Source organism: Arachis hypogaea, chromosome 16, assembly GCF_003086295.3.
Source record: "Arachis hypogaea cultivar Tifrunner chromosome 16, arahy.Tifrunner.gnm2.J5K5, whole genome shotgun sequence".
Taxonomy (NCBI): Eukaryota; Viridiplantae; Streptophyta; class Magnoliopsida; order Fabales; family Fabaceae; genus Arachis; species Arachis hypogaea.
The window spans coordinates 7,828,716-7,849,380 of record NC_092051.1 but is presented as its reverse complement, the minus strand read 5'-3'; the positions used below and the strand labels follow the sequence as shown (position 1 = coordinate 7,849,380).

Below are 20,665 nucleotides of genomic sequence, written 5' to 3'. Positions count from 1 at the left end.
TAAGAGTGTATTATTTAGAACTTTTTTTTTTTAAATTAAAATCATTTACATTGAGCTCAAATATAAGTGAGGTTGCACAAATTTTCAATTGGGATGGTATTTCAATGTCATTACTTTTCTAGAGTGCCATTAAATTTAAAACAGTTGTACCCAACAATTTTTTTGCTTCGCCATCAAATAGTACAAAAGTTGTTGTACCACTTTGATCTGAAACCTTTAATTGAATTTCGAACCTAAAATAAGTATTGAGTTAGTAACTAATAATTTGATAGATGGAATTATGAAAAATATATCGAGTTACCTTTCTTCTTACACTTTTCACATTCAACATAATTATCTTCATTGAGTAAGTTTGAGATGGTGTGTAGTTCGAAAATAAATTTTTTGTGATAAATTTGATGTTATTTGAAGGAATAGTAATAAAAGACTTATATAAATAATTCAAATAGTATGGAATTTGAATATTTATAACGTAAAATTTATTATGATTAATAGTATTATTATGACATTTGTAATATGAATGTTTATTACATTGAATGAGTTATTTATAAAAATTAATAAATTAATTATTAGAATTATAAATTTATTGTATTGTTTACAATGGTAAGATATAATAAATATATAAATATGAATTTAATATCTTTGTAAGTTACAAATTTGGTTAGACCCTATTAATTTCTAATTATTGTATTTTTTTGTATATTTTGTTTTTTTTTTGTTGATTTGAAAATAATAGATGATTTGACAAAAATTGAGTAGTTGATTCTAAAATTTTGCCAAGTAAACGATGTTGCTGACATGGCATTAGTAAGAGAAGAAAGATGTCTTAAAAGTAATATAGGTAAACTTATGTATCTACTTCTATATATTAAGAATAGATAGATAGATTATCCTTCAATTATGAAGGAGAGGTAAACCAGTCTCAAGCAGCAGCTACATTAAAGCCTCATTTGCATCATAAAGCCTCATAAATAACCTTATCCTTTTTCTCAGCATACTTAACATCGTCTCTGACCAAAATTACTATGACAAATTTTACACATCCCTACTAAACATATTTGTAGTGTCATTGATTACTAATGATACCATGGTGGGATGGTAAAGGCAAAACAAATTTATAATTCCAACCCAAGAATACGTATCAATCAATTCAAGATTTCATCAGTAACATTTTATTTAGACATAAAAACATTCGACACTAAGGTCGGTAATGAAAGAGTAGGCATCACTAATTGAACTACAAGAGTATAGCCTCAAACATATAGCTCATGGATCCCATGAACAAGGTGAACCAGCCAACTAAAAATCAATTAACAAAATTCAGGAATCAAGACTCGGAACGAGACTTCACAATGAAATTCTGGCGGCTAATGGGGTTCATGACCACTGGTGGACCAGCAGTGCGTGGCCATGCCTGGAATTTCTTGTCGGTCTCTTCCCACCATCCCTTGTTTGCAACAGTGCCAGGGGTAGTTCCTGAACCAACAAAAAAGGAGTTAGCAATTACAGTCAGCTAAAAATGGCCACAGGCCAGATTAATTCTTACGGCAGCACTACCTACCTCCAAATATCTTTCTGTCTGAAATTACAGAATCACAGACATATGCAATTCCAAATGATCCAACAATAGCAGATATGATATACTTGCCTGACATGATTAGAGAGTAAACTGCACAAAACAGTAACTAATTAAGTAGGGCCAAAACTCAAAACATCAGGAATAACTCAACAGAGAGGATACCAAATCAAACAATGCAACAGATGATATATCGAAATTGTGAAGTTGACAAGTTGAGACCCATTTCAAATATAACCATAGGTTCTAAATGAACCGGATCATTAACCACCACCATGTTAGAACAATTGAATTCCTAGTCACCCATGAATATAATAAACTGTATACCCCATTAGCAGTAACATTACATATAAATTCTCAATAACACATAGTGAATATCCTTTATATTTCCAGCCACTCATAAGATTAAAAATAAACCCAAAATGTTGGGCTCGGGGAAACACTACAAGGATCAACATGATTAACAGCATGAAACAATATATGAATTACAGGTAACTAAATACGTCAAAGCAGCTGAGATATTTCAACTGAATTTTGTGAACAAAATACTGCTAACATCTATAACCGCCCAGAAACCAAAACACCGATTATGTCTGCACATAACAGAAGATGGATTATGCATTGTCCAATCTAGCACATAACAGAATTAAGGGAAATTTTATGTTATCTCCATCTAAAGGGCATCACTGATATTAAATACGATCTTTACAGAATATAAGAATTTAAAACGGGTAGCTTTGCGTTTAAATTATAGTTTCCATGTGAACGTAACGGAGCATCAAAATCACCAAAATTAGATACATCTGATAAAAAAAAACATCTATAGGGGAAATAAATGAATATTTAGGGCAAATTTTGGAAACGATAAATAGGGTCAGATTGTATGAGAACTACTTAATCAAAACCTCAAGATACAAATACCTAAAAAATTAATCATTTAACAATAAATGGGAAAACTAGGATTAGGATTATGGTTAGCGAGTTGGTAATGGTACCTGAGGGTGTGAGGGAAGAAGCTTGAGATCTGATGAGCGAATGGTGGAAGAGACAGCAATCAGCGATGACTGAGTTTAAAGAGACGCAGCTAATAGAAATCTTTCGCAGCTTCTAAATTCACATGGGCTTCCCACTCGGCCCATTTTTTATAATGGGCTTCTAGTTTTTTTATTTTTTTAATACAAAAATTTAATTTTAATATACTATTCAATTATGTATTATATTGATAATTTGATATTATAGTGTTCATGATTATCTACAGAAATAAATATGACTAAATATTCATGTGTAAGTTCTTACCTCCGTCTTGGTGTAACAAAATTAAATAATATTACTATGAAAAGTTTAATTAATTTAAATTATTTTTTTTAAACATCGGTTTTACATGTTTGGTTCATAAAAAATAAAAAATACTAAAAACATGACGAATTTATTTACACTTCCCGCTGAAAGGTATTCTATTTGATATTATTTTATATATATATATATATATATATATATATATCATTTATTAGACAAGTCCCAAAAAAAATGAGTTATTGTAGGGGTGAAGGAAAGTTCTAAGGAATTTTTTTAAATAAATATTTTAAATATTTTATTTATTAATATATATAATTTAAATATAATTTATGTTTTCATATTTTATTATTTATTTTGTTTATCGTATAAACAAATTAATTATAAAGATATTTTATTTAAATGAGATAAGACACTTTGATACATGGAAATTAACGTACTCTACATATTTCGTTAATAGTGTAAACGAGATATATTCATAATTAATTCGTTTATAATATATATTTAAAAGTATAAAATTTTAATTTTTAAAATAATAAAAATATTAATGATTTATTTTAGATCAATTTTAAAAAAATCCATATATTTAAAACCACCTATTATTTCTTAAAGAAAATTTGAAACAACACATTGCCACATTTTTCGGAAGAGCGAAGATCGGGAGTACGAGGGAGTACAAGAATTTGAAATCGTAAAAAGAATAAAGAGCGAGAATCTCTACGGTTAATTCAATATTTTAAATTTTTAACACGATATTACTCTAAATAGAATAATAGACGATTTTAAATTTAATTTATAGGGATTCCAAGAAGAGAAATCAATAAATTGAATAAATTTAAATAAAACTTTTATGTACTCTTTTAAATATTAAAAATTTAAATATACGTATTTTTTGTACGAATAATTTTAAAAAATAATAAAATAATGATCAATTTAAAAAGCTTACATTAGAACAAAATAGATGTTACATATTTTCAAAATTATACCTAAACTAAGCACCATTGTTAACTGCTTGATATTGTTGAAAAAAAATTTTTCTTTTGAAAAATTAAAAAGTGACTATTTAATAAAACATAAGACAAATTAAAAATTAACCCTTCTTTAATTTTGTTGAAAATGTCTGACTTAGTTATCTTAATTTGAATGAATTTAGATTCACACGGAGTATATTAAATGTATTTATCAATCTCAACGGTGATAAAAATACAAATAAACCAAAATTTTAACATACTAATAAACTGAAATGTATTTTTATCGATCACATTATATATTCTGTTTTTCTCTAAAATACTTGTAACACAAATAATAAAATAGTGATTAATTTAAAAAGCTTAAGAGTACTGCACAGAACAAATGTTACATTTTCTCAAAATTATACTGAATTATGCACTATCGTTAATTGCACCAGCACCATTATTAACTTTTTGACATCGTTGGGGAATATTTCCCGCACGATGCAAGCATAAAAAATGCTGCCCTGCCACGACAGTTCCCAACAAATGATGGTCCAATGGGACAGTAGTATGATTATTCATACCGTCCACTAAATATGGTGTAAGTTAATTCAACAACAGATCTAAAAAATGAACGGTTAGAAATCTTAAAATCTTTACGTTGGTAAACTGATTTATCATAATTCATAGTGTATAATGATCATTTTTGGATTTTCGATCCTAAATTCAGCCATCCTAAAGTAAAAGTAAATTGACAACACTAAACAAATCAAGTAATTTAGAAGAGATTAATTTAGAGAGAGATCGAAACAAAATTAAACAAATCAAGTAATCAAGTAAATTTGAAACAATATATTCCCACGTTTTCTAGAAAAGAACGGGAGTACGTGAGAGTACGTGGGAGTACGAACATTTGAAACCAGTATTTTAATTTTTTAGCGTGCAGTTATTTTAAATAGAATTTTTAAAAAATTACGTTAAATTAAAAAGATTAAAAGTTAAATAAATTTAAATAAAATTTTTATGTACTCTTTTAAATATAAAAAATTTAAATATTCCTATTTTTTGTACCTGTTATAAATTTATAAATAAATTTAAATAAAATTTTTATATACTCTTTAAGTATTACAAATTTGGATTATTGTAATTGTTTTTTTTATAATAATACATATATATTTATAATTATCTCATTTATATCAGATAAATCAAGTGACACGTCACAAATTACATATTTTGATAAATAAAATAATTAAATTATTTATTAAAAAAATCTAAATCCCAAATAAAAGTAAATAAAATGAAGTAGGGTTTATGAGAAGAAAGATCTTTACCTTTAATAGATTAATATTTCAGGTTAAATGTAATATATTTTTATTTTATATTTTTTTGTTTGGTCTTTCTTGTAGTCTCATCCATCATCCATGATTAAGAATTCTCTAACAAATTTTTTCATATTTAATAATTTCAATCTATAATCTATCTATTTTTAATATATAAAAATAGATACATAAATTTATCTATATTATTTTTAAGATATCTCTCTTCTCCTACTAATGTTATGTCAGTAACATAGTTTACTTGGTAAAATTTTAGAATCAACCACTCAATTTTTGTCAAATTATCTATTATTTCCAAATCAGTAAAAAAAATATACAAAAAATAATACAATAATTACCAACGACAATAATTAGAAATTAATAGCGTCTAACCGAATTTGTAACTTACAACGACATTAAATCCATATTTCTATATTTATTATATCTTACCGTTGTAAACAATACAATAAATTTATAATTATAATAATTAATTTATTAATTTCTATAAATAACTCATTCAATGTAATAAAAATCCATATTATAAATATCATAATAATATTATGGAAAAAAGACAGATAGGTTCCTGACTTTTCAACTTTTTGACAAATACATCCCTAACAAAATTTAAATACAAAAAAGTCCCTAACTTTAATAAACGGAGGACAATTTAGTCCTTCCGTCTATTTGCCTCTCATACACCAAACGGAACTAGCTAACGTGGCTGAAACGGTGTCCAGGTGTCCGTTACAGTGCCACGCTGAAAGGAGAATAAAGTTCGAAGGACAAATAAGTCATTGACGTCATTTTACAAATAAAGTTCGAAGGACAAATAGGTCCTTCAGAATTTTTTTTTTCAAAATTAATAAACTCCTTTCCTAAATTCTCTCATCTACCTCTCTCCATTTTTATATTTCTCTCTACTATTTTTACTCTATATATAATTATATTTTATATTAGTAATTTGACAAATCAAAATATGTTATTAGATATTTTTTTACAATTAAAATATTTTAAATGTAAAAGTAAACACATTAAATTATTTTAAATTTTAGATAACGAATGTTAAAATTAATTATTAATAAAAAAATTAGACTTTTTCATATAAAAATAATAACTAAAAGTCTTATTATTTAATTTTTTATCTGCAGATATCTTGGTCTTCTTAGTCAGAAAATTTTGTCAACTTAAGACTTTTTTGTAAAAGTAGTTTGATTTTATAAATCTTTTGTGTCATGCATAATTTATACTGTTAGAACAAAGTGAACTATAATTTTAAAAAAAAATTATTCTCGTAATGTTATTATGTATAAAAATACTAGTTCTAATATAATACACAAATGCACTAATGCTAACTTAATACATGAATGATGCACAAATGAACTAATGCTAACTTGATGCATAAATGAACTGATGCTAACTAATGCCACTGGTATGATGAAAATTGAATTAATGCAATTTAACAAATTCTAATATAATACACAAATGCACTAAAACTGAATTAATGCAATTTAAGAAAAAAAAAAGTAGAAACAGAACAAGCTCAATTTCTGCAATTTTAATACAAATAATTTAAATTGCAGAATACAACAAGTTAACTAGATTTCAAAATACAAGCATAATTTTATAAACTAAATTCTCATAATAGAAGCATAATAGAAGTATAATGAAAAAAAAAAATTCTCAAGGACCTATTTGTCCTTCGAACTTTATTTGTAAAATGACGTCAAGGACTTATTTGTCCTTCGAACTTTATTCCTCTTTCAGCGTGGCACCGTAACGGACACCTGGACACCATTTCAGCCACGTCAGCCAGTTCCGTTTGGTGTATGAGAGGCAAATAGACGAAAGGACTAAATTGTCCTCCATTTGTTAAAGTCAAGGACTTTTTTGTATTTAAATTTTGTCAGGGATGTATTTGTCAAAAAGTTGAAAAGTCAAGGACCTATCTGTCTTTTTTCCTAATATTATTAGTCATAATAAATTTTACGTTACAAATATTCAAATTTCATACTATTTGAACTACTTATACAAGTCTCTTATTACTATTCCTTCAAATAACATCAAATTTAGTACAAAAAATTTATTTCTGAACTACACACCATCTCAAACTTACTCAATGGAAATAATTATATTGAATATGAAAAAAGTGTAACAAGAAAGTATATAAAAAAGAAGATAACTACATTTCTGACACATGTAATCAAACACCACACTATTCAACAATAAGGTAACTTTATATATTTTTCATAATCCCATCTATCAAATTATTAGTTACTAACTCAATATTTATTTTAGGTTCGAAATTTAATTAAAGGTTTTAGATCAAAGTGGTACAACAACTTTTGTACTATTTGATGGCGAAGCAAAAAAATTGTTGAGTACAACTATTTCAAATCTAATGGCACTCTAGAAAAGTAATGACATTGAAACACCACCTCAATTGAAAAAATTGTGCAACCTCACTTATATTTGAAGTCAATGTAAATGATTTTAATCTAAAGTAAGTTCTAAACAATACACTCTTACCAAGACATTTGTTTCAACAAAAAATACTAAACCTCAACACTCATTACAACAAATAAAACAGGTAATACTAAAAAAAATCACTTATTTTAGACATCATTTTTATTTCTAATTTAAATTATTCATTGATTATAGGAACTAACTTCGCCAACACTAATATCATTAGACGAATATCACATACCCATCAAGAGATTAAGGAGAAAGAAAACTATACAAATTCAAGACACATATTCGGAAGAAGAATATACTTGCAAAGATGGAACAAACAACACAATAGAAAGTGCATATAACTCAACAATTCATAAAAAACATGTCTTCACAAGAAGCTACACAGAAAGAAGAAAGTAACAACTCTAACAACAACTAATAAAAAAAAGGAGGACGAACGCCACATAAGAAGACTAAATTCATCAACTAAAACAAATTCAAAAATCAAACCACCAAATAAAAATGTCATTTTGTACATACAACTCTAATATCCAAATCTTTTGTACTACAAATTATTTTAAATAAAATACCTTTTAAATTTAACTTTAGTTTACACATTTAATTTAATTAACTCCGCATATGTTACACTTGCGGTACATAGTTGGTCCCAAGGCTGGATAAAAGAGGAGGGTTGTGTTAGGTCTTTGACAACCAACATAAAAATATAGTCAAATCCCCATGACATGAATCAAAGACATTATTGCGCTAAAGCTAGGTCGTTGCCCGGAAGCAACGCGCTGTATGGCTCGAGTACGGTGTCAAATGAGCAAGAGCTGATGCATCGATGCCCGAATGTAGTGTTAAATGAGCAAGGGTTCTCGTGTTTTCGTGAACGGACGAGGGTAAATAAGCTAGTTCACAAAGTAAAAGGTAAAGGTCGGAGCGACAGAAGGTTGAGATTCGAGACATAGAACATAGGCACTCTAACAGGAAAGTCCATGGAGGTGGTAGACACCATGACAAGGAGGAAGATTAACATTATGTGCCTACAAGAAACAAAGTGGGTTGGTGCGAAGGTTAGGGAGTTGGATACTTCTTATTTCAAACTTTTGTATACAGGAAAGGTGAAGAATAGGAATAGGGTTGGAATAATTGTGGATAAGCAGTGGAAGAAGGACGTAGTGGATGTCAAGAGGGTGGGAGATCGGATCATCTCTATCAAACTTGTGGTGGAGGGAGGTGCTTTCCATGTGATTAGCGCCTATGCACCGTAAGTGGGTTCAGACGAACAACACAAGATAAGGTTTTGGGAGGATCTAGAGAGTTTTGTTCAAAACATACCTTTGGAAGATAAGATTTTCTTAGGAGGAGATTTAAATGGCCATGTTGGGAGAGGAGTGACTGGATATGGGAGTATTCACGGAAGCCATGGTTTCGGGGTGATCAATGTCGAGGGTAAAACTATTTTAGACTTTTTCTCAACCTTTGATCTTCTCATTGCAAATACATGTTTTAAAAAGAGAGACGAACATCTTATAACCTATAAGAGTGGCATGACAAGCTCTCAAATTGACTTCTTCTTGTTGAGGAGAGTCGACCGAAAATTTTGCATTAATTGTAAAATTATCTCGGGAGAGAGTTTGACAACACAACATAGGGTGTTCGTCATGGATTTTCGCGTTGAGTAAAAGTTGAGGAAAAAACATCATACGAAGAACCCAAGGACGAGGTGGTGGCGGATGAAAGGTGAGGAACAAAGAAACTTCCTAAGACAGGTAGGAGAAGAGGCAAAGTGGGATGAGAATGGAAGCGCGGAAGAGATGTGGAGGGAGATGGCAGAAGTTATTAGAAGAACAGTAAAAGAAAGCTTTGGTGAATCTAAAGGAATAGGACCAAGAGACAAGGAATCCTGGTGGTGGAATGCGAGTGTACAAGAAAAGATAAAGATAAAAGGGAGTGCTTTAAAGAGTGGTCTTTATGCCGCAACGCAGATAACTGGAAAAAATATAAGGCGAATAAGAAAGAGACAAAAGTGGCTGTAAGTGAAGCAAGAACAAGAGCATATGAGGGTCTCTACCAGTCTTTGGGCACGAAAGAAAGAGAAAAAGGTATATATAGAATCGCAAAGAGCCGTAAAAGAAGAACGAGAGATTTGGATCAGGTTAGGTGCATAAAGGATAAGGATGTAGATGTGTTGGTTTAAGAGAATAAGATTAATGAAAGGTGGAAAAGTTACTTCTACGAGTTATTTAATGAAGGACAGAAGACTCTTCCGAGTCTTGGTCGGTTATGCACAAGGGAAGAAGATCAAAACTTTGACTACTATCGAAAGATTTGAGACTTCGAGGTAAAAGAGGCTCTAAAGCAGATGAAAAATGGCAGGACAGTAGGACCTGGTAATATTCCGATTGAGGTTTGAAAGGGTCTTGGAGAAAAAGGCATCAACTGGTTACCCAAGTTTTTTTAATGAGATTTTAAGGTCAAAGAAGATGCCTGATGAGTGGAGAAAGAACACCTTGGTACCTATCTACAAGAATAAGGGGGATATACAAAGTTGCGAAAACTATAGAGGGATCAAGCTTATGAGTCACACCATGAAGTTATAGGAAAGGGTGATAGAACGGAGGTTGAAAAAAGAGACACAAGTAACAGAGAACCAATTTGGATTTATGTCAGGTAGATCTACCACTGAAGCGATATACCTATTAAGAAGGATGATGGAGAGGTATCGTAGTAATAAAAGGGATCGACAAATGGTGTTTATTGATTTGGAAAAAGCGCATGATAGAGTACCAAGGGAGGTCTTATGGAAGGTTTTTGAAAAGAGGATAGTAATGATCGCATATATTCGTGCAATTAAAGACATGTATGATGGAGACACAACTAGTGTGAAGACTCAAGGTGGTGTGACAAAAAAATTTCCTATTGGTATAAGGTTACATCAGGAATCATCCTTAAGTCCATACCTTTTCATGTTAGTCTTGGAAGTACTCACAGAGTACATCCAAGAGCCTGTGCCATGGTGCATGCTTTTTGCCGATGATATCGTCCTTATGGGAGAGTCAAGAAAAGACCTAAATAAAAAGTTGGAGTTATGGAGAGAAGCTTTAGAAGTGTATGGTCTGCGTATAAGCCGTAGCAAGACGGAATATATAAAATGTAAGTTCAGTCTGAGAAGAGAAAACCCTAATATAGAGGTGAAGATTAGAGAAAATATCCTACGAAAAGTTAAAAGTTTTAAGTATCTTGGGTGCATCATACAGGATAATGGAGAGATTGAACAGGATGTAAATCATATGATCCAAGCAGGTCGGTCAAAATGATAGAGTGCATCTGGTTTTATATGCGACAAAAAGTGCCTTTAAAACTTAAAGGTAAATTCTATCGCACTGCTATAAGACCGGCTATGCTTTATGGTACAGAGTGTTGGGCAGCTAAAGGGGAGCACGAGTATAAGCTGAGTGTGGCAGAGATGAAGATGTTGAGATGGATGAGTGGTCATACGCGATTGGATAAAATAAAGAACGAAGATATAAGGGAGAGAGTTGGAGTAGCACCCATTGTGGAAAAGATAGTTGAATCGCGTCTCAGGTGGTTTGGACATGTAAGAAGAAGACCGATAGAACATCCAGTCAGGAGGGTGGATGAGATGAAAGATGGACAATGGGCGAAAGACAGAGGAAGACCTAAGAAGACCATCCATGAGGTGGTCAAACGAGATCTACATGTAAACGATCTCTCTGTTAACATGATACATGACAGAGCACAATGGCATTGTTTGATTCATGTAGCCGACCCCACTTAGTGGGACAAGACTTTGTTGTTGTTGTTGTTGTTTGTTATACATTTAATTTAATTCTACAAAATATAACAATTTTTAATATTTATTATATACTATCATTAATTTACCGTCTGCGCGATGCGCGGGTCTCATTCTAGTGTTCAATCATCTCAACTGTATGCTTCATTTTCATTCTTTTCTTTGTTTTGGTTATCATTGATTTACATAATTTTAAGTAAATTACTTTAATAACAAACCTAGTAAGTCATTATTTTCATAAATCTCAGTATAGTAATTAGTGAAAGATTAACATACTAATGTAATAATAAAGGAATATAAATTTAATATTAAAAAAAAAAAACAGTTGTTAGATGTACAGAATTAAAAGTTCCTTCTGTAAATGCTATATTATTATAATAAAAATAAAATAAAATCTGCATATTCTGTTTATGTATGTACATGAAAAAACCAAAAACCAAAACACATTATACTTTACATGCACTGCATAACAATGAAGACTTTTTTTCTGGATATCACATATCAGATTAGGTGAAGAAGCAAATTGGATGTCAACATATAGAAACTAAAGGTAAAAACTCAACGTTGTTTTCATGTGAAGTTGATAGTTTATAATTAAAAACCATTAGATGACAATTTAGTCGAACATGTCAAATCATTTACTAGCTTTCAACTATCAATTTCATATGAAGACAGATACATATGAGCATCTACCAACTTAAACACATCATATGATCAAAACAGCAGCCGTAACACATCATGATACATCTAGGCCTTGCGCACCAGCGAAGTTACGGTGCTTCGAGGCCTTCCAATTCCAATCAACTACTTATGATTTTGTAACTACATGCTAGAATATATTTTAATTACTACAAAGGATCAACAACCAGCAGCTTTCAGAAAGTTGTCGTAGGGGCTCGCGGCCGGCAGTTTGAACAAAGGAGGTTGGTTCTGATAGTCAGTTGTGCATGGCATTGGAACAGGACCAGAATTTGGTTGGTACAAATCCACATTGGTATTCTCACCGATAAAAGGATTGGTTAACTGCATCTTATATATAACTTGGTTAGATATTACATATAGAACAGTTTCATGTCTATAAAGGAGGTCATGTCACATTTTATAACTAATTTTAGAAAAGGTTAATGCATGCATTTACAAAAAAGATAGGTGTTGTGTGTAATATCATCCAACCTTAGATGAGGTCAATGCATTCATCCTAACGAAGTTATTGTCATCAAACCACTTATTTCAAAAGCTGATAAAAGGAAGTATATGATTATATCTCTAAGGCATTCCTCATGCAAGGGTATCTTTTTGGGTTTGAGTGAATTTTTGCATAGGCATTACTTTTCTTTTTATTTGCCTTATGTTGAATTTCTTTTTTTTTTAAGGTCAAAGATCAAACTCTAGACTTTTAGATCATAAAAACTATATCATGTTATGAAACTGCTTTTCCCAAAAGTTTAAGCTGATAGGAGAAGGGAAATAGTACTAATGTAAGCAAGGAATTTTTACCTTCGGATCGACGGGGAAAGTAAAATCCAAATTGGGCAATTTATCCTGAGGATTTGTTAAAGGGAAATCCATCAAAGGTTCTTGCTTTGTTTGGGCACTCATCAGTCTGGACATGTTCTGCTTTTCCATAAGAAGAACTTCACATTTATCAGCCATATCCTTATAAGGCATGTTATATACATTTGATACAGAAACCCTTCCAGCTTGAGGCGTGTCCAAAACCTTTCATGTTAATGATATCATAAGAACTTAAAACACAATTCAAGGAACCAAGAAATGTATGATGGTAAGAAATGGATGGTGACATACTAATTCTAACAGTTGGTTAGCACTCAAAAGGCTAGGGGCCTCTGTTGACAATCTCGCATTGTTTTTCATTTGATTCTCGAAAAAATCGAAAGAAGAGTCATCCTCAATTGAAGTAACTGAAACATCCTGTAAAAGGCAAGAATAACCAAGCAATATAAGAACCTTTTTACAGAAGTCATGGGATATGGTTATTGACTCCAAACAAAATCCACTTGACAAACCTTTTCAGGCTGCTTCATGATCAACTGCGATCGAATTTGACACATGTCATCCGGTGCGAATTCTTCTAGAAGCTGCTCTCTTATTGAGGATAGTTCATCCTGGACAAAGGAACAAAAGGCTCATATCATAATATCTAGAACCTCACAAATATTCTATATCTTCTCACAGCCGAAATATACACAAGAAGTAAAAGTGTTACCTCTTCCAACACTTCCAGGTTCTGGATGATTTCAGAAACAAAGAATTCCTGTGTTTTCTGTGTAAGAGTCATTAACTCTGGAAGCGAATTTGAGGCCCTGTAATCATCTTCTTTCGATCCATAGGCGATGGTCGAACCATCACATGCAGTGCTGAAAGCTTGCAGCTTATGATCATCAACTAAACGAAGGAAGGGATCAATCTGGATACATAAAATGAAATCATTTAAGGCAAAATAATACTTTTTTATCTTGAGAGTTAGAAGATCAGTTTGCTATTTCAAGTTTCTTTCAATTATCATAACAGTAAAAAGAAGATCTCACCTGTTTCTTTGTAAGTGTTTCCTTGGCACTCTGAACAAGAGATTTGATTTTGTAGGCTTTTGAAGAAAACAAAATCATCGAAAGTGCTAAAGTAAAGAGTGATCTCCGTCGAGATGGTGGCAATGACCCTGCAATAAAAACTAGGAACTTATTCATTCTTGGCATAATTTTCAAACCCACTCCTGAGGCATATATATCTGGTTTCTAATAGTTATCAAGAATATTAATTAATACTATGAAAAGACTTGCTTAAGAAACATTACATCTCAAAGATAATTTTGCTATCCACTAAGAACTCAAGTTTTCTAAGAAATACCAAATAGCCTATTAGGTGTGACTGAAAACTCACCTTCTTTAAGAGAAATTTTCCACAAAGAAAAAGCAAGCTGAAAACTCCGAACTAGGACTTCCTGAAAAGAATTCTGCAAAGGCAATAAATTTGTGAAGTTATTTTAAAGGAAAAGAAAGTCTTACTCATTAAAAAGAGAGAATAGAAGCAAATATGACAGTGCCAATAATAATGTAGACAACCTTAAACCTCTTTTATATTACAATCATGTAACTGAGTGCATTTAATACCTTAGCTCTAGAAAAAAGCAACACCAAGCTGTATGTATGAGCAATGGCTTCATAATTTTCAGGCAAATTTGTAGGAGAGATAGACTGAACCCAAATTGATGATAGCAATTGATTTATCTGAAGACTACTTAACCTGAGAGCTGCAATTTCCTGCATTCAGGTGAAAAGAAGATCACCAAGTAACCATGATTATAAACCAGATTACAGCTAACATACTCGAGATACTTGAAGTTTGTTTAAAATGCAGGACTAAATTCAAACACACATACTCATCAATGCAAGACTCACCAAATTCCCATTGTCATCATCTGTACTATTTTCATCCACTGTAGCTAGCTGACTCCCACTCCCACTACCACTCCCACTCCCACTCCCATGATGCACACGATTATTAGTCGACTTCAATCTGTTTAGGAACCCGCCAACACCATTAGTTGGTTCAGTCTCTCCAGCATTATTTTCCTTGTTATATTGACTTAAATTTTCATTTGAAGAACGTTTCTCTGATTTTAGCTTCTCAAACAAGGCAGCTGAAGAAGAAAAGACAGAGACTGCTCTAGAGAGTGTTCGTGGAACATCCGATGCCTTATTGGAAGCAAGCATGCCTGACCGAGGGGAAACTGAGGTTGGCACAAGAACTACTGAAAAGACACGGTGAGCCGTTGCTTGTGTCTCATGATCTTGATGGACCATAGCCAGGAGTAGCTGATGAAACAATGATTCAGGGAATGCCTGAGGATCAAAAAAGATGATTTTAGTATCAAATTTATTCACAGAACTCAAAGTAGCATACCAACATGATATAGATAGACTATGAATACTCACTCCTTACCTTATTTTGATAGGATAAATTTGGTAAGGAGGCAACAATTTGAGCAGTCCGGTATACAGCAGCGACTGTGGTTCTGGATATTGCTGTAATATTTGAGATATTCTCTAACATCACAGCCATAACATCTAGAATAGGGCCTGGTTCTCCAACCTATTCATGTATGGCAGCTTAGTTCCTTTGTGATAAGTCCAATAATGCAAATAAAGTTCAAAAGAGCAGATAAAACTACCAAATGTGATAATCACATAAAGCATTTTATCAATCAGTTATTCTTAAAATGTTAAGGAATAAATTTGATTTGAAGTGTGGATAATGTGAGGTACCTTAATTGATAACTGTACAAGGCACTTATCCACAGCTTCTCTAAAATTCTTGTTCCATTCGATTACATCACTTGCTAGATTTGAGTTTTCTAAGGAACATTGTATGCTCTTCCGCAAATGTCTCATCACATCACTTAAAGCACCAATTATTGATACAGAAGGTTGAACCTTTGCATATTGAGCAAGGGAAGTGGTCACCTCAACAATGTCAAGCTGCATTTTGGGTTCTTTAAGGACAATTTTATGATCCAGATGCTTAATTAACATTGACAACAAAACATGAGTGTTTTTTCCTGCAAAAGCAAGAATGAAGAAAAAATAAAGCAAAAAGTGCCTTGTTAATCAAGAAAAAGATTGTATGACATTATATATGATCAAATAAGAGAAATAGTATACCAGAATCATCCATTAAAAACAACATATCCTTTAAAACAGAGAAAGCAAGGCCATCATTTATAGACCACAAGTTTCCATTATCGAAGTATCGGAATATAGATTCCATTACACGGCGTATGGTAGAACCATCCTTGGCTAAGTTGGCCATGTTATGTAGGCAAACCCCAGACCAGAAGAAGGGATTGCTGTTTTCTTCCCTGAATGAGTTTATGACAGATTAATCATTGAAATAGAAAGAAGATAATACAAAGCTACTTTATGGAGCTTCTAATGATAAAAAAATATTACATTGACACATGCAATTCACGTTTGTCATCAACAATTACACTCCAGGATCTGTTTCTCTTTCTGACATCTACTAACGTAGAGTTGTTATTTTCATTTGTTATTGCTTCTTCGCCATGCATATTGTCAGAATCTTGTCTCTCATGATGAAAGCTGCCTAAAGTTTGCCCAGGACATTCATAGTTTTCCAAGACAACAGTAACAATCTGGAATTAAATTGAGAAGGAAAATTACTCTAGAGAAAACAAGAATAAATATATAATATGAGTTATCTTGCAAATGAGCAAGGAAACAGTGCATAATAGGTGGATATCTATGAAGCATAAAAACTGACACAGACTCGGAGAATTGTAGGAGACACAAACATAGTAAAATAAAATAAAATAAAAAATAAAATAAAATAAATTCTCAATTCTTATATGTATGTTAAACTATCAGTTTTCAATATGTCTTAGTACTCTCCTGCTAAGTATTCAAGCCCGATGTTTGTTGAATAGAACACTCCATTTGAAATGAGAATACAGATATGTACATGATAGTATGAAACTTTGTCCTTTTTGAGTTGAATCTTACAAAAATTTTCAGGGAGATTAAGCATATAAATTTATGCAAAGGGAAACACTAGCTCTAAACTCCTCATATACAGTAATGGAATTTGCAAGAAACTCTATATTGACCAACAGAATGGCATGGCTTCTGGTGTAGATTAAGAAAAACAATGGATAAAGTAGCTTTCAAGCTAGAAACAAAAAAATGGTCACCTTCAACTTTGAAACAATTCCCAGTCTTAAAATAATGCTCTTGTCTGAAATCTCCTTGGGCCTCACCCCAATATTGTTCATTACTATAATTAATATAATCACATCAATTATGATCATTTTCAATTCCAAGCAAAAGTGCTATTCATCTAAGAGTGTTCGTGTATCAAAGCTGTTTAGGATCTTCCCTCATATTATCCACTACCAATTTATTCTGTGGCATACCTATGTGGTAATGGCAATAAGGAGTATTTTGTTGAAATAATAAGACCACAGAAAATTATATATGTGCAAGTTGCTGAAACTACTTAAGAATTTACATTCTCCTAAATTGAAAATATACATTATCAGCAGGTGTGATGATTGATTAAACTGTATAAGTATGAAAGGGAAAATTGAACTTACATTGTCAAATTCAACTGATATGTGAGAGTGTTCACCCATAAACCGCACCTACATAGAAAAGTAGTTCATTTTCATTCTAAACAGACAAATATAATTCATGCTAAAGGAAAGAATGAAGTGAAGTTATTTAGAAAGCAGGAATTAGGTGGCAAAATTGCGTGATATCCAATTGAAGGTATTCAATGAAAAAGAAAACATGAATATTATTTGATAGAAAAATGGAAAATTCCTTTCTTGTGCTTCTGGAATTGATTGCAAACTATGAAAAACATAATTCTGTTGCACAAGCTTGAAGCTCATCTGCTTCCTTCGAGATGTGTATCGTCCTGTTGTTAAAGTAAAACTCTTTATCGAAAGTTAACAATTATAAAATAAATACCATCGACGAAAGGCCTTGCAAACCAGCCGCACGAATTTTTCTTGCCCTCTCATCTTCCCCAGTTTCTTGAGCCAACTGACATAGCTTTGGGATAACATTTTCTAAGTTGAATAGGTAACTTGCATCAGTCTGAAAAATGCTAAACATATGTGATTCTCTAGTGTTGTCCCAGTCAATATAGAAGGATAGTAAGAAACAGAAGATCATATTGAAATGTCAAATCCATAAAGTTGAAAATTGGAACAGTTGAAGCACTAGTGAAACCAACCTGATTATTTACAAAATCAAAAAGAAGATAACATCCTATAATTCTCATTTCATCCTGCCGTTGTTGATCCAGTAGTGTGTGAATAATACTTATCAAGCTACTTGCAAATAGTGGCCTATCAAGAGATAAACAAGTTAATACATGCACCACATGTCTTAAATCTTTTTGTTTCCGGGAAGTTAGGCATAGATATGAGAAAGAACAGCATCTAATATGAGAGGCACGAACTTACATTTGTTCAGTACAAGAAGATAGTAATTTCTTGTAAATGGCCATGACTATTTTTGTTGTATGTAAATTCTCATTTCGAAGTTCCTTATAACACTTTTGCTCAAGGGCGGTCACAATCTGATCACCAATTAGTTATCTTCAGTGAGCATAGTAACAAACCTTAAGGAATTAGAAGCATAAGTCTTTCATATGCTATTTTCTAAAGGTCAGAAAAGAAGGATTTGATGTCTGTAAAATATTAGAGTATAAGGTATGGTGGACTTGTATTCTCTATGACAATTTTTTATATGTAACAACATACACAACTCATCTAAGTAAAACATATTCAAGAATCAACCTATACTGTAAGAGATTCCATACCTTTGGGATTCGCAAAGGATTTTTGGCAGCGTAATCACATAGTTTTCCTATTTTCCTATCATTTGGCCCTTCCTCCTATCAACTCATAAACCAAATGAAAAGAAAAATCAATATGCCATGCATTTTGCAGTCTTAATATTAGTTCATAAAGAACAAATAAGTCTGTTAAAGAGACATTTATAAAGTTATCCCTATAGAAGCATAGATCTTTCAACTAACATGGACCATGCTTAAATTGTTTAGCTACATAGAATCAAACACAAAAACATATAAACACAAGAAACCGATAAACCGCTTCACAATTGTCTAGTGTGCTCTATAACATGCTGCCTAGTCTTCTGGAATGAACAATGTTTGCCTACAACTTAACTTTCCTACTTTAACAGCTTAATGTGCATTAAACTAACATGACTTACAATGAGGATGTGACATGATCAGATAAACATGGAACCTTTACAAAGACAGAATTAAGAGAAAAATGATAGACAAGATACCTGGTTACGAGGGAAAATATCAGCAATGAGCCTCTTGTACCTCTTCACAGGTTGTCTAGACCTTGCCCTCAATGAAGGGCAGAAGAAACAAAGATTCCCACAAGCTGGCAGAACTTTCCGGGAGATTACACCAGAGACAGTCATTGTTGAATTACAATTTGAATTTGATGAAGAAAATCAATCACAATACAAGAAAAGAAGAGATTTTTATATATATTATATATATTTATTTATTTATTCTTTTTTGTTTTTTAGAGTTTTTACAGAAAAGAAGGTAGAACAAATTTGCTTCAAATTGTGCTCTCTTTCCCTCCTGACCCAATAAGAAAAATCTAATTTTGAACGCAGAGAAGGGAAAGAAAGGCTAAAATCTCAAATGGGCACCCTTCAAATGCAACCAGCAGCCTCAACATATCAAATTTTAAGGTCATCAAGCTGGGCATGAAATGAAAGAAAATGCAACACTGGAATTTGAAAACCCCCAGGAAAAACTAGAAACAAAAAAAATAAGAAATTTGATCAATGTTATAGTTTGATATTGATATTGATATTGATGTTAATAATAATAATGTGAAGATTTAAGGAGGAGGGGGAATGCATTGCCTCCTCGTACAAAAATTACAAATGCATGCAAAAGGGGGAGGAAGAGGGTGGGGGAATCCCTCAATACAAGGAAGAATGTCTGTGTTTTTTTTTTTTCTTTTTTCTTTTTTTTCAAAAAAAAAATCTCTTTTTGGTTGTATTTCTATATATGAGAAAACAAATGAGACGTTATGGTATGCAACTATGCATATGTTATTGATATGATACCCTCAAAAGAAAGAAAGAAAAAAGAAAAATATATTGATATGAAATCATAGTATGGTAAGTATTAACTACTAAGAATTGCCAAAGAGTAATAGCTCAAATGACATAGTCTCTTCATACTCAATTAAGAGGTTGCAGATTCGAGTCTCCTATCTTTGGTAAAAAAAAAAAAAAACTACTAAGAATTTAATTTAAAGAGGCAGAGTTGTTTGAAAATTGAAATGATATTAATAGTATGTGGTGGTGGTGGGGTGCCGGTGGCGGTGGCGCCTTATATAACTATAATGCATTGCATTTGCAACGGTTAAGGTGGAGGTGGGTCCTATTTACCTTCCCATGGCTCTATACTCTACAGAGATAAGTTAATAAGTGGTTCATTATTGATATATTTAATTATTAATTATTTATCCATACAAAATACAAAGAGCCAGATTTTTCTTAACTCTCAAATATTTTATTAAAGATATTGTAGAGTAATATGATTATTTCTATACGATAATTTTTATTATACTACTACTATTAGAATTCGTAATTTAGGATTCGTGTGTCTCAACTTTTTCAGCAAAAACAATTAATTATTTATTTTCTTC

The 20,665-nt window shown here is 31.8% G+C and overlaps 2 protein-coding genes across 3 annotated transcripts; both read right to left on the bottom strand.

The window, feature by feature from the left end:
* Positions 1 to 1,114: 1,114 nt before the first annotated feature.
* Positions 1,115 to 2,707, bottom strand: LOC112758157 (uncharacterized). Its single transcript, XM_025806751.3, has 3 exons — positions 2,572 to 2,707; positions 1,562 to 1,669; positions 1,115 to 1,476 (listed from the first exon to the last, which is right to left on the bottom strand). Exons 2-3 carry the CDS (start codon positions 1,653 to 1,655, stop codon positions 1,328 to 1,330), a joined length of 243 nt encoding a protein of 80 aa, XP_025662536.1. The 5' UTR covers positions 1,656 to 1,669; positions 2,572 to 2,707; the 3' UTR covers positions 1,115 to 1,327.
* A 9,055-nt stretch (positions 2,708 to 11,762) lies between these two features.
* On the bottom strand, positions 11,763 to 20,462 carry LOC112758630 (protein SEMI-ROLLED LEAF 2). 2 transcript variants are annotated; one of them, XM_025807340.3, is made up of 19 exons: positions 19,269 to 20,462; positions 18,775 to 18,849; positions 18,416 to 18,531; positions 18,184 to 18,298; positions 17,916 to 18,044; positions 17,537 to 17,584; positions 16,377 to 16,579; positions 16,089 to 16,285; positions 15,693 to 15,985; positions 15,370 to 15,519; positions 14,826 to 15,269; positions 14,538 to 14,687; positions 14,308 to 14,380; positions 13,959 to 14,086; positions 13,637 to 13,837; positions 13,437 to 13,535; positions 13,216 to 13,341; positions 12,907 to 13,128; positions 11,763 to 12,432 (listed from the first exon to the last, which is right to left on the bottom strand). In XM_025807340.3, exons 1-19 carry the CDS (start codon positions 19,410 to 19,412, stop codon positions 12,268 to 12,270), a joined length of 3,078 nt encoding a protein of 1,025 aa, XP_025663125.1. In that variant the 5' UTR covers positions 19,413 to 20,462; the 3' UTR covers positions 11,763 to 12,267. The 2 variants fall into 2 exon arrangements, with proteins under 2 accessions (XP_025663125.1, XP_025663126.1); XM_025807341.3 differs by having other exon boundaries at positions 18,775 to 18,856; positions 19,269 to 19,404.
* Between the last annotated feature and the right edge of the window lie 203 nt (positions 20,463 to 20,665).